Raw genomic sequence first — 17350 nt, 5'->3', positions numbered from 1 at the left:
AGCTGGGAGGGAAGAGCTGGTGGGCTCACACTCAGCAAGAGATGTGACTGGAGCAGCATCCGGTTTATTGTCATCCTGGAGTCCTCAGGCAGCTGTTTCTTGAGGGAGATGAGAAGGCAGGTGGCTAGGAGAAAAAAATACACTGATTATTGGCCCTATGAATGGGGCTAGCCATGGGAAGAGTCGTTAACTGCCAGAAAGAATGGGACAGAGAAGTGCCCTGGTTGTACAGGTGAGGCTCAGGTGAATAAGTGAGACAAGAGCAGATACACCTTTAAAACCAGATTTTAGTTGGTAGGTATCCTTGATCCAGGAGAGGTGGTACCAATGGTGAAGTCCCAGGAGCTGGTGCAGGTATTGGCATTGTCTGGAGAGCGTTTTGTAAGTTGGTCTTGGCCCAGACAGCAGGAGTGACCTGTAAAATGTGCTTTAAAATGGATGGGGTTAAAATAGGCTCTGGAGACTCTTAGTTTTTACCAGACCAGATTTCTTGATAAAGCAGCAGAACATTTTTAGGAATTTGCAAGTAAGGCAACTGGAACATGAACATTTTAGAAGACAATTAAAGAGAATTGAGAACTCTGAATTTTAAAAGTACACCTGAAACCTGTTAGTCCTGCGCTATGAAGCTTGTTTAAAGAGGCACGAAAGTACTTAACTCCAGCTCCCAGTTCCTAATGCCTAATTTTTTTCTGCGCCCCAGTTCCCTGTCCAAGAGATGCTCAGATTCTCTATCTTTATCTCTATCTATCTATGTGTGTATGTGTCACTCTATCTCTCTGTGTCTCTGTGTCTCTGTCTGTCTCTCTCACACACAAACACACACACACACACCAGTACCTATACCGCACTTTGAGTTCCAGGGGGGAGATGGGCAGTCTCACTGACCATGGTCAGAGGACCTGGGCACCCAGTACCCTGTGAAGAGGAGCTGAGATGACTCAGGATTCCCAGAACCCCTGAGGTTGCAGAAACTGCCTTCTGCATGGTTCTCTAAGCTGAAAAGAAGCAGAAGCACAAAGCCCTGCTTCCACATAGCAGGCCTTCAGCTGAGCTGTTTACTCCTCCACACAAAGCCCTTGTTTCTCTGACAGATGGTTCACGCTTCTCCTCTCTCCCTCCCTCCCTCACCCTCTTCGCTTGTTCTCTGTTGTTTTGTTCTTCACTTTTCCTCTTCTCCCACCTTCCCTGCTTCACAGCCCTCTTCCTGAACTGACTGCAGGGCCAGGGGAAAAAAAGCAGACAGAATGTAAGATACTAGAGAATGGTTCTGTCCAAGCAGGCTGCCTGGATTCGCTGCCAGTCACAACACTCATATTGGAAATGTATATTGGAGAAGAATAACAAGGCTTTGCCCCTGTAGGAGCCACAGAAACGTGAAAAAAACCATTAACATATCTGTGGCAGGTGTGTATTACAAAGGACCGGCACACACATAATCCTTCCAAGCCTGACACTCCCAAGGAACACTCGTAGGCCTGACTCTTACTGAATATTTACTGCAATAACTGTCTCCATGAGTCAGCCTGGGGAGAGAAGAAAGACTGAAGGACTTTCTTTACATAGAAGGCTGGTTCCGCCCCTTCAGACCCAAGCCTGACACCTGATGCTCCCAGCATCAGCTCTTCCTGTAAATGAAGTGGTCAGATGTGTTGGTACTCTGTAGTTTTCTCTGGCTTGATTATCTGTGGTGCTAGAGCATCAAGTCCTGTAACAGGAATCTACCTGACACTCACGTATCTGCTCTGGGAGAAAGGAAGGTAACCTAGAACAAATGTCACCCAGTAATGGAGTCTTACTGGCCTGTATAGAAGCAGAGAAGTGATAGTAAGGGAAGCAGAAAAATGTCCGGTTCCATAGAAGATGAGCCACCTGTAGAGAGGGTCAGAGAGGATCTAAAAAAAAACCGGCTGATGTACTAGGACTAAGAGGCAACATTTTGTACCTGCCTGGGTGTCTGGGAGAAAAGAACAACGATGAAAAATTCAGCAAAAGAGGTGTGCTGCTGATCCGCCTGGCCACTTACAACCACGCCCATCCCCCCGCGAGCTTCAGGGGCATTCTCTAAGCATACACACACTGGCCTTTTCACAAGTTTGAATGGGGGTCAGGTTCCACACAAAAATCATAGCTGTCCTGCATAACCACCTCCGCCACCACCACCTCCCCAACAATAAAGAGTAAAGTTCCCCTTGTCCCCCACCTGCCCCTCGAAAAGATCAGGCTGCTATTTGAGCCCAGATAGCTACATCTGCAAATGATTGGCTCCAGGGTTAGTTACCGATTAGAATGTAAATCTCTGCTTCCTTTGGCCCCTGCAAAGTTGATTTCTCTTGAGAGGAAGGGGACGGAAAGGGGCAGAGAGAAAGTCACTGGAGACAAAGAGGGAGAAATTCAAGCTTAAAGTCACACACTTCAGATTCAAGAGGGAAAAGTTCTCATAGCCCAGAGTGGAGAACTGGCCAGGCTTGTCTCCTGAGCAAACAGCTGAGCAGACAGCCCAGGGTTAGTGGTTAACTGACGCCACTGACAAGGGGTGTTGGACCTCAGGGGCCAAGCCACTGCCTCAGTTTACCCCCAAGTTGCCCAGTAATCACTCTGACTCTCAGGGACAGAGCTTGGTTTCTTTTGTGTGTGTGTGTGTATGTGTGTGGGCACACGCGGGCTCTGTGTGTGTGTGTGTGAAGTGTACTGAATGTGTGTATGATGTATGCACACATGTGTGTTTGCGTGTTCACAGCTCTGCAAGAGCACTCAGGGTCTAGACGATAGCACCTAGTGTCCTGATCTAGGGTCTCTGGTTGAACTACAAGCTAGGCTTGTAAGCAGAAAGCATGAGGAATCCTCCCACCTCTGTCCCCTTCCCCTCCCCAGCTCTGCATGGGTACAGGCACATGCATGGCCACATAAGGCTTTTTTTTTTTTAATATGGGCGCTGAGATGCAAAGTTGGGTCTTGGTGCTTGTGTAACAAGCCCTGCTTCTCACAGTTTACAGAATAGGAGGCTGTGAGGGCAAATCATAGGTCCAAGACTACCTCTGCGAGAGCCATGGGGAATGGATTGCAACCCAGATTCCACATTCTTAGAATAGTACTGTGGCTGGTGTCACTATAATTCCTGCCTTTCCAGACCCTGAACTTCAAGGGCTTTCTTTTCAAACTGAAAAACGAGACTAACATAGTATTCAAACATGCAGAAAAGAAGCCTTAGTCAAGTCAATCCTGTGTTTTGCCAGGGAGGTAAGTTTCCTTTGCTTGGAATGAAGTCAACGCAGAGATGACACACTTGACTGTGCTCATCGGGAGCACTGGCTCATTCATTCAACAAACATTAAAGGCCAGGTTTTGGCCAAAACTATAAACTGTAACTATAAACTAGAACCACCCAGCGCAGATGCCGTAAGGGCTGTAACAACAGCGGCATGCACCACTAGGTATTCTTGGAGTTCACACCGGAGAAAGAAGCGGCTTAGGGGTCAGGAACAGATCATTCCATTGGTGAGTGTGAGACAGCAGGAGAAATCTGAATTACATGTGTTGTTAGAGAACGAACAAATGCTGGAGCCTGATATGGAGGCCAGGGAGAATAAAACGTTGGCAGATCTGGCAGTCAGCAGCAATGGTAGCCAGGTCAGCCTTGGTGACTGGACATCCCCCATCTCTGCTGCCATGGCCACCTTGTCCATGAGGCCACTGGGCAGTGACAGGGACGGCTGGGGAAGGAGACTGACTGTCCACAGGAGACATCCTATCTGTGGCTACTGAACTTGTCCTCTGCAGAAGTCACCTTTGACAAGCATCCACACGGGACACAAGAGTCTTCACATCCTCTGATTTTTGCAGAGATCTAGCCACACACTTCTTCCCCGGATGTTGTCGTTCTCATCAATTTTCCAATCGTGCTCTTTCCAAATCCCTGACCAGCCAATCCATTGGCTCAGTCCATGAATCAGAATAATAGCAATCTTGACCCAAAGACAGCATGAAGTCATTGAGCCTGGCTTACACTTTTGAAACCTCAAAGCCCACCCCCAGTGACACACTTCCTCCAACAAGGACACGCCTCCTAATATTTTCAAATAGTGTCACTCCCTGCTCACCAAGCATTCCAATTTATGAGCCTGTGGGGAAATATTCTTATTAAAACCACCACGTGACTGCATCACCAATCAGTAAATACTAACCGGGACAGAAGATGCAAACAGCTGGCAGTAGACTGTGAGAAAAATGATGCGGGGTCCTGGGAAGACAAGGGTGGAGGTGACCGAAGGGCCAGGCACTAACTAAAGAGGCCGCTAACTCTCACACTCATCTAGAACCTGACCCCCAGGAGCGCGAGGGCACTGTGGTCGGAACCTTAGCAGAAGCTGTGTCAGCTGCTTTATCCAAGTTCTCCTAAGCTTATTCTGGTTTTGTTGTTGTTTTCGTTTTCTGACACAGGGTTTTACCATTCTGGCTTGAACTCCCATCCCTTAGCCTCCCCAGTGCTAGGATTACAGACATTCCCCACCACACCTTGCCGTCTGCCTGTTCTGTGGGTTCGAAGGGGACATGGGGTTGCTCTGTGGTTCTGGGTGTGAAGGGGAACATGGGGGTTGTTCTATGGTTCCGTGGTGTGAGGGGACATGGGGGCTGTTCTGTGGTTCTATGGGTGTGAGGGGGACATGGGGATTGTTCTATGGTTCTGTGGGAGTGAGGGGGACATGGGGGTTGTTCTATGGTTCTATGGGTGTGAGGGGGTTGTGATGGGGGCTGTTCTGTGATCTATGGATGTGAGGGGGACATGGGGGCTGTTCTGTGGTTCTGTGGGTGTGAGGGGGACATGGGGGCTGTTCTGTGGTTCTGTGGGTGTGAGGGGGACATGGAGGCTGTGTTTGTTGGTGGAAGTCAGAGGTCAACCTCAGGTGTCTTCCCTCAGGAGTTGCGTTCCTTAGATTTGAGACAGTGTCTTTCACTGGGACCAGGGATTCACCCATTTAGCTAAGGTGGCTGGCCAGGGAGGCCCAGGAATTTTCTTGATTCCATCTCGCTAGAACTTTGAAACTTTGATTATTAGCTAGGGCCACTGCAAAGGAGCTTTTTATGTAGATTCTGGACTGGAACTCAGGTACTTGAGCTTGCACAGCAAACCCTTCACTGATCGCTCTCTCTCTCTTTCTCTGTGTGTGTGTGTGTGTGTGTCTCTCTCTGTCTCTCTCTCTCTCTCTGACTCTGTCTCTCTGTCTCTCTCTCTCTCTGTCTCTCTTTGTCTCTGTCTCTCTATCTCTCTGTCTCCTTCTCTCTGTCTCTCTCTCTTTGTCTCTCTCTCTCTCTCTCTCTCTCTCTCTCAGAACTCCCAAATTTCAAAGGACATTTAATTCAAGTCTTTTCAAAATGTACACCGGCCCAGCCCTGTCCATCTCCCCAGTGGCCCAAGAAGAGTCCTAAAGCAACTGCTTATTCGTGTGTGCTTTCCCCTCCCACAGGTCTGCTCATTTATTTCGGGTATGGCATCTGGAACAGCACCCTGGAAATCAGCGCCAGAGAGCAGGCCCTGCACCAAAGCATGTATCAACGCTACGATGTGGATGATCCTTTTTCTGTGGAGGAGGGATTCTCCTATGCCACTGAGGGCGAGAGCCAGGAGGACTGGGGCGGGCCAGCCGAGGACAAAGGCTTCTATTACCAACAGATGTCAGAGGCGAAGACAAACACCCGGACGAGTAGCAAAGCGAAAAGTAAAAGCAAGCACAAGCAGAACTCAGAGGCCCTGATTGCAAACGATGAGTTAGATTGCTCTCCGGAGTAGGGCTGAACTGCAGGCGCCGAGAGGGTGGCTTCTCTGTGAATCCAGCCTGTGTGCTGGCAGGTGGAACCTTCTTCCCACTCTCATTTCACAAACTTCCCCAAAGGCCATCCCCAGGCACAACCTGTCATTTGCTATTTTTGCTGTTCAGGAAAGTTCTATTGAAGGGTTTTACCCAGGGCCCTTAATTGACCCCCTTGTAAAAAAAAAAAAAAATCAAAATCAAAAGAAATTCTATGTTAGTGAGCTGTCCCAGCAGAGGACAGCAAATGTTTCCTTTGCAGGATGGATCTTCGTGCTAAGATCCGAGCAGGCTTTCCTCCAACCCTGCTGAGACTCCAGGCCCTTGGGAGAGGAGCCACAAAGGTGGCTGTGGTGTGAGGTGGCTCTATAGCCCCCAGAGCAGAACTAGGAGCTGCTCCGCCAGGCCTGTAGGTCAGGCTGCTTCAGGACTTTCTCAGTCAGCAACACTGTGTCCTTAAATCTCACCTCCCCAAGACTATCCACAGAGAAGACCGGCTTCTCTTTACTCACCAAAGTTCTTACAGTTTCCAGACTATAAGGTTAGGATCCAGAAAAGACAGAAGACTCTGAGACCATATTCCCCGTAAAACAGACTCGTAGTAATCAAAGTATAGTAAGAAGTACCACCAAATCTTTACTTAAATGCTCAAGAAAAAGAAAGAAAGAAAGAAAGAAAGAAAGAAAGAAAGAAAGAAAGAAAGAAAGAAAGAAAGAAAAGTAACTTTAGTAACCATCTCTCGAATAGAGGTCAGGAAGGCATTGGCAGAAATGAACTGTCTGTCATGTGTTCCCTTACACCAGACTCTAAGCTCCTGCAGGTCTGGGGAAAAGACAGAGGTCGAGTGTGATTGCAGGCCTCTGATATGCCTGGAAAAAATGGGCTATTTGTTCTATAATCAGATAAAAATCTATGTGAGGAGCAGTAACCCAGCCACTGAGATCATATTGCAAATCCTACTTTATATTTCTAAAATTATAAAATCTGCAGGGTTTTTCCTCTTTGGCTAGGTTTTCCTCTTTGGCTGCCTGAATGGATGCTGCTGGTTTCCAGAGATGTGGAAGACCAGGAACTTGGGTCATCCAGCTCAGAGAGCTCTAATTCCCACCTGGACTTCCCTCCTCTAGGCTTGCTCACTTTTAGAGTGGTTTTCATCTTAGTTCCGAAAGCACCTTCCCTGAGGTCCAGAGAAATGACTGTCTGGTGGGGGTTAAGCATAGGCCTCCAAAGAGATTCTTGAAGAATTTTCTCCGAAACAGGATAGATGAATTTACAACAGAAAACCATGTGGCTTCAGTAGCATGTGTGCATATGTGTATGAACACAAACTTCTCTCGCTAAGATTTCGGCGAGAATTTTTTTGGAAATGGGGCAAACGAGCAAATTCCTTGCCCTCTGCTCCTCAATTCATCATCCGCCAAAAATTTTCATGAATATCAACTAACATCACTTCTTTCTTGCTTGCTCCGAGGTGCATGTTTTCTTGGCATGTACTTAGGTTACAGAGAGAAGGCATGTTCCCTGTTGAGCTGACTGCCTAAAGTACACCAGCGGCTAAGTAGAGGCCATGAGGAGATCTGTAACCTCAGCCCTCCGAACCTAGGAGACGGCAGGGTCCCATGACAGGTACAAGAAGCTTCAACGTAACAGATAAACATCAACTGAAACTATTTTTTTAATGATGCTTTTAGATCAGTTGCGTACCATGCTCTCAGCCAGTGTCTGCCAGTGCACTAAAATAAGTACATTTTTTTACATCTCGTTATCACTCCATATTAACTATGTAGAACCCAGCTTCCGGTACTCATTCTTACCAGTTTTATGTAATGTCTGACAAAGCTGTTTCCTCTTGCCTAAACTTAACCATCACAACGCAGTGCCTGGCCTGCAACGAACACCCTGGAGAACTCCCTGTAAGATAATTAGGAGTCATGTCTGTCAAAACTAAGTTTTAAACTGGGGTAGGATGCAGAAAACCTGCCTAGTAGAAACAGCTATTAAGCTGGGTCCGCTTCTCAATGTACGTGGTAATGTTCTCTTCCTTAGATATGGTTAGGAGAAATATGGATGCAACGTAACAAATATTAACGTGGGTGGAAAGTTACGTCTTCCTGGTGGTGTTTAGGGATTAAAGTAGCAATGGTCTGGTGGCAGGCGTGTGCTATTTCTGTAGCATAAGAAAGAGCATGGGCTTTACGGTTGATGTCGTTAGTGTTGATTCTGTGCAGAGCCAATGAATTATTCTCATCTCGGATGCCATTTTTCTCAGTAGCTTTAGATGTTTTTAATCGTTGCTCTCTTCATTTTTTTAAAATTGTTGGGGTTATCTTCTTAGCTATCTTGGTTTTTAAAGTATATATATGTGTATGTATGTATGTATGCATAGCTTGGAAAGTTTTCTCAGGTACGTAGCATGTTTTCACCATATTTTTTCCACTCCTGTGAAAGAGTCCCAGGTTTCACAAGAAGGTTTTGAAATACCATCATATTTGAACATCGTGTTTATGAGACTGCATTAAAAGTAGGGTTACCTTATAAATAATTCTCTTAGAAAAGCTCTTCCGATGGGGGTTCAGTGTATGTGGGATGTCTAATTTTGGAGCCAGTAATTTAATCTTTTAAATTGTATTCTATTTATTAGCACTCTGCCTCGTTTCGTTAAGACTGGAGGCAGTTGTCAAAACACAAGCGCTCCAGAGCCAAGAGGAGGAAAACAGTGGACATGGGAGGAGAGAGGGAACTTAGAGCGGAATGTGTGAGACGCGCAAGCGTAAGAACTCTCAAGGGGTCTGCTGAGTTTTCCAATGAAGAACACCTTAGAACGCAATAGGCTTGTCAGTAATGACAGCCAGGACTGCTACATGATAATAAGTAATAAATAAATAAACCTTTCCCCATGAGGCAGAGTGTTAAAACAGCACAGACCGCTGACATCCACAGAGAAGCTCCAAAGCTAGATTACACTAACTACGTGTACCTAATGGTTAGTCGATATCAAGAAATACCTGCTGGGCAGTGGTGGCGCACGCCTTTAATCCAGCACTCGGGAGGCAGAGGCAGGCAGATCTCTGAGTCAGAGGCCAGCCTGGTCTACAAGAGCTACTTCCAGGCCAGCCAGGGCTACACAGAAAGTCCTTGTCTAGAAAGAAGGAAGGAAGGACGATATTATTGGTGGGGGGAATGAGTGGATAAAGGAAATAAAGGAAAATAAGCCACCTATTCAGTAGTTATCCACAGAGTACCCGTTGTGTGCCATGGCCTACTCTGAGGCCATGATAAGTGGAAGTCCAGTTCTTAAGAAATAAGATCTGGAGGACTGGCCAGACAGCTCAGAGGGTCAGAGGCTTGACTAGCAAACCTGATGGCTTCAGTTCGATCCCTGGAAGCTGCATAAACATGAAAGAAGTGACTCCACATATCTGTTCTCCGACCTTCACTTGGGTGTCCTGGGACACACACACACCATGCATACACATTCAGTAATCATAAACAAAACTTTCTAAGAAATCTATTTAGAACAGTATCAAAGATGGCAGGCGGGATGGAGATAAGAATGTGCTTTGGGGCTTCAATGTGGAAAACACCTCCACACACTGGAGAGATCAAAGAACACGGTGTACACGCAGCCCGTGGGAGCAGCAGAGCCTTAACAAGGCAGAAACGGAAGAGAGGCATGCAGAGGACAAGCTAAGATGCAGACTGTGGCTGAGGGCTGCCCTGAGTTTTGTTCTTTGCCTTCCTCCAGGAAAAGCAAGGAGCTGGGGTGGCTGTCGCTATAATTTACGTGTGATTCACATGACACAGTAAGAGAGATGCCAGGAAAGTAGGGGAGGGGTCAGTCACAGCTCGAGTGACAAGCCCACTGGTGCTCTGCGGGTGAGGAATGCTTGTTAGGGTTGTGGGTGGATGAGTCAGGCAAGGTTGGACTTGAGAAAACCTGGGCAGTGGTATCATTGCCCAGGCAAGGAGCAAACGGGTCACGTACACACATTTAGCAGAGAAATGAAAAAGTTCCATGCTCAAAGCGAGACACTGCTCTTCCTCTCAGATGTTACATTCCCTTAGGAAACTGTTATCATCTAACATGCAGACACACAACACAGCTTTTCAACTTTACAGCTTTTGACAATTCCTTTCAATGACCAAATCTAACTTCTGCTTGTATCTGTCTAATCTGAATAGTAAAACCCCTGCTTCTGACTTGACTTAAATTGAGCTCGAGGCTGGTTTAAACTAGAAGAGAAGTTGAATGTTGGAATTATGAAAAAAAGAAAATCCCGGGTCTGCCTCTTAGTAAGAGCCAGTCCTGTGCCTCCACAATGCTACAAATGCAGCCACTGTTAGAAAACAAGATTCAGAGAAATGTCTGTGCAACTGAAAAGGATTGAGAAATCTGACACCCTTTGGATCTTGCTTGTTGGAAATCACATTACCAGAGAATTCCTCTTCGAAATATATAGAATCATAAGTAGAATTTCCATCTTAAGTATCCACCTGAAAGACTAGTGGAAATTGATGTTCTGTTTGCCGCTGGGCTTTTACAGGGGCCTGGGAAACCCCTGAGACTCAGGCACAGGTTGGTCCACCTTTCCTGCTCATGTTAGAACGTTCTCTGATAGAAAGTCAAACGTCAGGGCATAAGCTGCAGCTAGACCTGGATCAGTTCCGGGAGTCCTGGGGGCAGCGGTCCACTCTTGGACCCCAACGTCCACATGGGAGTGCACCAGAGATGACTTCCATTTCCCAAGGAGCGGAACGTGGAGGAAAACCAGGAAAAGGTGCTCGCCATCGTGGTGGGACTTCTCTCCATTCTCAAACGTCTTTCAAAAAGACTTGTTAATAAGACAGGCATTTCCAACCCATTTTTATGAAGCCTCCACAGGCCCTTTCCCTGGGTACTTCTTTAACGCCGATTATCCGTTTATCTGCAGAAAGGCCCTTTGGAGACGCAAGACCAACAACAGTAGCCTGACCATCAGAGTCCACAGTTTCTGTTGACATTGTTTCAGGCTAGAAACTGCATCCCAACCCAGAGGGTCCACACCAGCAGGGCCAGAAGGCTGCATCCTCCAGAACCGTCACTGCATCTCCAGTTGGTTAAGAGTTCTTGCTGCCGGGCGGTGGTGGCGCACGCCTTTAATCCCAGCACTCGGGAGGCAGAGGCAGGCGGATCTCTGTGAGTTCGAGGCCAGCCTGGTCTAGTTCCAGCTAGTTCCAGGACAGGAACCAAAAGCTACGGAGAAACCCTGTCTCGAAAATCAAAAAAAAGAAAAAGAAAAGAAAAAGAAAACCAAAAATTAACAATAACAATAATAATAAAATAAGAGTTCTTGCTGACCATAACTACCTGTGACCCTAGCTCCAGGATGTACGCCCTTGGGCACTACACCCTGCGCACATGCTCAAACACATACACAACATTTTTTTTTTAAAGAAAAATAATTCTCTGAAAAAATATGGGATGTCCTCTTTTCCTGTTTTGGGCTTAAAGCCCAAAGAGATTAGTAAAGGTTTAAAGTCCACCAGAAATTCATATGTATTCTGCCATAGCAGCTAGAATAGTATTGGAATCACTCATTAATATAAATGCATGGACTCACACAGCCCGAAGGAGACTTCCAAAAAGACGACATAGGTTTGAAGTCTCCTGACACAGATGGCTCTAATCTTGTACTCTTTCTGAATATTTAGTGTGTGTTGGTTCAGATAAGGGAGAAAAATAGCATCCTGTTGGGAGCAGGAGGCCAGGATGGCCGGGACTTTTATGTTGAAAACCTCCTCTGTGCTCTTTTTTGTTTCTGTCTAGCTTTCCTGGCTTTAACACTGGTAGTACAGGCTAAAGGAAACCTTGGGTCATGTGAATATTGACAGAAGTGCAGACTCTGAAGGGCTGCGTTCGTTCTGGTGTTGGGGTGATGTCCTGGTCCACGGACATCCTTCGAGGGCTCTTGGCAGTTGCTGACAGACAGGTTTCGTTTCTAGTCATGAAGTTGAGAGCTGACACTGGGAATCATAAGCCCCTGCTTCCCAAAGCAGAGATGCTGTTGATGTTATAAAAAGCACCTAAATACCTCAACTATCTGGGCTGAGAAAAGGAGCTTCAGGCTTTCAAGAGGGCGTCTAATGTCCTCGCTCCACTTAGTGACAACGTAGTGACTGCCAACAGGACCCGGCATTCTGCTTCTTCTCACTGTGGGAAAGTATCATGACCATTTAATTCATATCCCAAAGTTATAAATACAACCTGTAAATTCCACTAACCTGTTTCAGTTTCGTTTGGTCCTTAAAAAGTACAACTTGCATTTTGCAGATGGTCATTTCTGGTGTGTTCTCGGCTACTTTCTTTTCCTGTATGAAATTGTTGTATTGTTAATGTGTTCGTTTTGTGGTTTCAATTCCCATTGGTGCACTGTACAATGGGGCGTTGTAATGTACCATGAAGAAAAGGATAACATGCAGATGTACTATAAAGTGTGTTTTATTTTCAAATGACTGTGGTGTTGACAAATATTTTGATTTATCAAAATACTAAGGAAAGTTATAAATTTACCAAAATGTGTATATTTTAATAAATGCATAAAGCTTTATTGTGTGCCTTTACATCTAAATTTTGGGTTATTAAAAAAACAGTCAGAAACAAAACTGTCTTGCTGTTAACTATCCACAGTAATGTAAGCTTTTCCTCAGTGAACCAGAAGAGATGGGGAGGACCTAGGGTTTCCTGTGCTGCTAACATCACAGTGTCTGAAGCCTGCTGCTTTCTTCCATCCCAAAATGGAGCTGAGGAAGGGACTTTCGCCTTACAGGTTTCGATTATCCTTTGTAGAAAAGACAGAAAAATAGCCTCGCATTACTGTGGAACATTCATTCCCAGCACAAAATGTCTTCAGAGCCACAGCTTACCGACTAACAAATGTAAACCTGCAGAAAATCAAAGGTGTCCAACATTCAAATTCACTTTTCTCCCTGGAGGAGGGCACAGATTCTCCACTTCAGCAGACCTTCCAGGAGAGCCTTCCCTGGTCATTTTCTGTCTGGGCTCCCACTCATGACTGCTTCCTTCACTGTCCCATCCACAGTGCCACAGCTGCTACCCCCACCCCCCGCAGTAGAATACTAAGACTGATATGGAACATTCAATTCATCTTTCCTATCCATTTCAAAAACAAATTAGAAAAACATTGACTACCCACCATCCCAAACCAGTCACCATGGCATAAATTGTTGCTTAATGTTGTCTTCTTGTAGACAGAATTTCTCTGTGTTACAGCTCTGGGTATCCTGGAACTTGCTTTGTAGACCAGGCTGGCCTCAAACCACAGAGATCCACCTGCCTCGGCCTCCTGAGTGCTGGGATTAAAGGCGTGTGCCACCATTGCCCGGCAATGTTGCCTTTTTTGATGCCACAGAATTAAACCTTATGATGATCCGGGCCTGTAACTCCAGCACTTGTGAGATGAAAGCAGAAAGATCAGGAGTCTGAGGTAGCATTGAGCTACATGTTCAAGGCCAGCCTGGGCTATCTGAGACCCTGTTCACCCTCAACCCCCCCCCACACACACACACACAAACGAGATTAAGGAGATGGTCCAATAAGTTCAGATCCCCATGAACTATGTAAAGCTGGGTATGTTAGTATGCACCTGCAACCCCAGCATTCCTATTCTATGAAAGAGCAGCAGACACAGGCCAGGGCCAGCCAACTTGCTATATGTAGTGGTAGGAAAACGAAAGAGCCTATTGCAGATAAAGTGGAAGTGAGGACAGACACTCAAGGTTGTCCTCTAACTTCCATGCATGTAGCATCACACATACATACCCAAGAACTTTCGTGAACTCACAAGGAAACAAGATAGAGGATACAGGGAGAAACTAGCATTTCCCCCTAGTTCTGGGTCTTCAGTGGCCATGGCTGCACACTGGCTATCTAGACAACTCCCTGGACAGGTGACCTCTAAAGAGAACGGGTCTATCTGGCCATCTGGACTTCAGGATGATGCCTATTGTCTAAGTCCACAGTCTGACACCGAACTCAGCTATGACTTTCCTGAAAACTGGTGCCTCTCCACTCAGAATCAAAGCCTTTGGTGGTCCACGTTAGAACCCATTGCAAGTGATGCTGAGACCCGAGGGACCAGAGACACCACTTCAGGCTCAGGTACACAGACATCTCCTCTTCCAATAACACACTGTCATTTCTGGGCTCTGTTCACGGAAGTTTTGAGCCAGTGAGGGCCACAGATTCTCTTAAAGATGATGAGTAACTTTTCATGCAACCATTATTGAAATTTAAAAGTAAGAAAGTAATGTTAGGATGTCAGAATAAAGTAATAAATACTAACAGTTAATTTTATTTATTTGTATTAAATTTTACTGTGTGTTTTTGATATTATTCATCTATGTGAAGAGACCACTAGACAATGATTTCACCTCTCTCTCCAAATCTAGTTCACATGACTGGCTTAAAATTAGCCCTAGTAGGAGTGGTGACAGCATGAATTGACAAATGTTTTTGTTAATGGCACTGCCTTCTGTTTTTCTCAAGGAGATTATTACATACACACTTAGCTGTACATGACTACCTCCATTCCTACGTCACTGCTTACCTCCTTCCCTGCATCACTGTTACCTCCTTCCCTGCATCACTGTTACCTCCTTCCCTGCATCACTGTTACCTCCTTTCCTGCATCACTGTTTGTTGTAATAAGGGCGGCGGGCTGCATCCCCGGCACCCAGCCGCCCGCATGGCTAGCTTATGCCCCGAAATAATTACATGGAAACTGTATTCTTTTGAACACTGCCTAGCCCATTAGTTCCAGCCTCTTATTGGCTAGCTCTTACATATTGATCTAACCCATTTCTAATATTCTGTGTAGCACCATGAGCTAGCTTACCAGGAAAGATCTTAACCTGTGTCTGTCTGGAGTGGGAGAATCATGGCGACCCCTGACTCAGCTTCTTTCACCCAGCATTCTGTTCTGTCTACTCCACCCACCTAAGGGTTGGCCTATCAAATGGGCCTAGGCAGTTTCTTTATTAATTAACCAATAAAAGCAACAGATTGTAAAGAAATCACTCCCACATCAACTGTTCCATCCTTTCCTGCATCACTGTTACCTCCTTTCCTGCATCACTGTTACCTCCTTTCCTGCATCACTGTTACCTCCTTTCCTGCACCACTGCTTACATCCTTTCCCATTAAGTCTACCACCCACCTATCCTCTGTTGGGAGGTTTCCTTGCTCCACCCCAGCAACATGTGTGGAGGGTTTCAGCAAGTATTTTCTCCTTCTCCATCCTACCTCTGTTTTTCTTCCCCTCCCTGTCACAGGGTGGAAACAACAGGTAGGTTTTCAATCATCCTTTAGTTTCTCTAGACCTCCCTACTGCATATTGTTCTTCTTGGGAACTACTAGTCCCATAGCTTGTAGAATATTGCTCATTTTTTTTCTACCATAGAATAAACTAAAATAGTATCAAAAAGAAGTCACAGGACAGTCTGGCACCAGAATTACCAATATTAAAAACAGTATGTTAAATGAAATGAGTCTGTCACAAAACAACATGTACTATAGAATTCCATATTCGTAGGGTACTTAGAGTGGTCAGAGGAAGGCGGAAGTGGGATGGGGCTGGCAAGGGCTCTGGAGAGCAGCAGGGCTCTGCGGGGCAGGACATATGATTTAGAGCATGTAGAGTTTCACTGTTGCAAGATGAAGCATTCAGGAGGTAGTATTGGCGACAGTCACAAAAATAATGTCTGACACTGAATGATGCTAAAGATGGCAAATTTCGTGTCAAGCTTATTTTTCCACAAGTTTTTAATTGAAAGTTTTTAAATCAGAGGGTTGGAGTTGCTTCAGAGACAACTGCTCCTTAAACCATAACTTTAAAACTATTTTTAAAATCAAATATTTCGGGGACTGGGAGATGGCTCAGTCAGCAAAGGGCTGGCAATGCAAGCATGAGGACCTGAGCTCAGACCGGCAGAACCCACATAAAAACCCAGCATGGCACAGAGTACCTGTAATTCTAGCTGGGAGGCAGAGACAAGAGGTCTGAAGTTCACACCAAGCAATCAGTGAAATCCAGTGCAGTGAGAGGGCCTAGCTCAAAAAAAATTAATATATAAACAAAATCAGTAATGTTGATGATAATAATAAATTGGAGACACATTATATCAATCTTTGTCTACACACACACACACACTCACAATCATATGTTCCATTAGAAATTTTAGAAATTCTATATCCCAAACATGATATTGACAACTCTTCTGTGTTCCAGTTGTCAAGAGTTTTCTGATTGGCAAACAGTCTATCTGGTTCTAAATCCCATTCCTCTTCTGCCCGTTTATTTGGCTCCCTTGACCAGGGTAACTTCTCTTGTTCTCGTGTTAGCCTCAAACAAACTCACTGCAACAAAATGCTGGACTGTGACCTAGAATTCCTAGGTCTCCAAAGTTTTATTACAGATACGTCAAAGCTGGTGCTTGCCCATCAAAGTCATCAGAATGTTTTTGGAAAGGAATGCGCCTTCTGCCCATCGGTTAGCTGGATGACATCAGTGCTGTGGCAGGCTTTCTTGTGGAGAAAGGAAATAGGAATGATTTGTGACTCTAATTAACATCAAACACTGAACAGGAATGCAGCTTGGAACAGTATCCAAACTCAGTGCTGAGGGGTGGAAGACAATGATTAAATTTGCTCCCCAGCAGAGATTCTCCTCATGGGATGGGTCAGGCAGAGAAAGCAGGCAGGGCTTCCTGAAAGGGCAGTTTGCCTAATCTATGAAGCTCTATTTCCAGTGGAGTGCCTTGAATGGGCTAGGGTTTCGTTTGTTCCAGGTGTGTTATTAATACAATGTCCTTGATTTTCCATCCCACTCAGTCTTTCTTCTTATAGGAAAAGATTGAGATTATGTTAGCTGACCTAGGAGGAGAAGCAGGTAAGTAAAATCCTTTCGTATGGGGCTGGGAGATTTGAGGGCCAGCAGAGAAAATCTCTCTGCCCTGCCTGCTGCCTGGAGACCAGACTTCACAATTGGAAACAATGTCTGATGTCCCCAGGGAAAAAAAAGGGATCTCTAAACACTTTCTGGCTAACCACCACCCCCACCCCCACCACCGCTGCCACACAAAGAAAGAACATGGTGTCTTAACTCATCCACAGCAAGATAGGAGTGGCTGACGCTATGCTCTCCCTAACACAGAGGTTTGTGTAAGTGTTGAGAAAAGATTACTAGGTTCCTTGGGTTTGGAGGCAGAATTTGGGGGAATCCAGGAGAAGAAAGGGTCACCTAAGCAAGAGGTCGGGGGATACCCAAAGACAGACTTGGCTCTGTTTGCCTCACAGTCTTGCCTAGAGATAGACCAGCCCTGACCTGAAACCCCAGAGACCATTTTGAGGGAAGAAATGGCTGGTGGAAGACAAAGAACCTTCAACTGTGAGCCTTGGACCCATCTGTCCATTATGCATCACTAACCACATAAACTCGGACAAGACACTCTGCATTTCTTCATTGTCAAACTAGTCGGCCCACGAT

At 45.7% G+C, this 17350-nt stretch overlaps 1 protein-coding gene across 2 annotated transcripts in view; it reads left to right on the top strand.

Annotated features, from left to right (window-relative positions):
- The window catches only part of Slc7a14 (solute carrier family 7 member 14), a 111100-nt gene extending 98708 nt beyond the window's left edge, over positions 1 to 12392 (top strand). For both annotated transcript variants that reach the window (XM_057757145.1, XM_057757146.1), the window contains exon 8: positions 5466 to 12392. In XM_057757145.1, coding sequence (XP_057613128.1) covers positions 5466 to 5788 — 323 coding nt within the window. In that variant the 3' untranslated portion in view covers positions 5789 to 12392. The remainder of the gene's footprint in view (positions 1 to 5465) is intronic.
- Positions 12393 to 17350: the final 4958 nt, after the last annotated feature.

The sequence above is a fragment of the Chionomys nivalis genome, chromosome 24 (genome assembly GCF_950005125.1).
Source record: "Chionomys nivalis chromosome 24, mChiNiv1.1, whole genome shotgun sequence".
Taxonomy (NCBI): Eukaryota; Metazoa; Chordata; class Mammalia; order Rodentia; family Cricetidae; genus Chionomys; species Chionomys nivalis.
The sequence above is the reverse complement of the archived record's forward strand: the minus strand, read 5'-3'. Positions and strand labels throughout refer to the sequence as shown.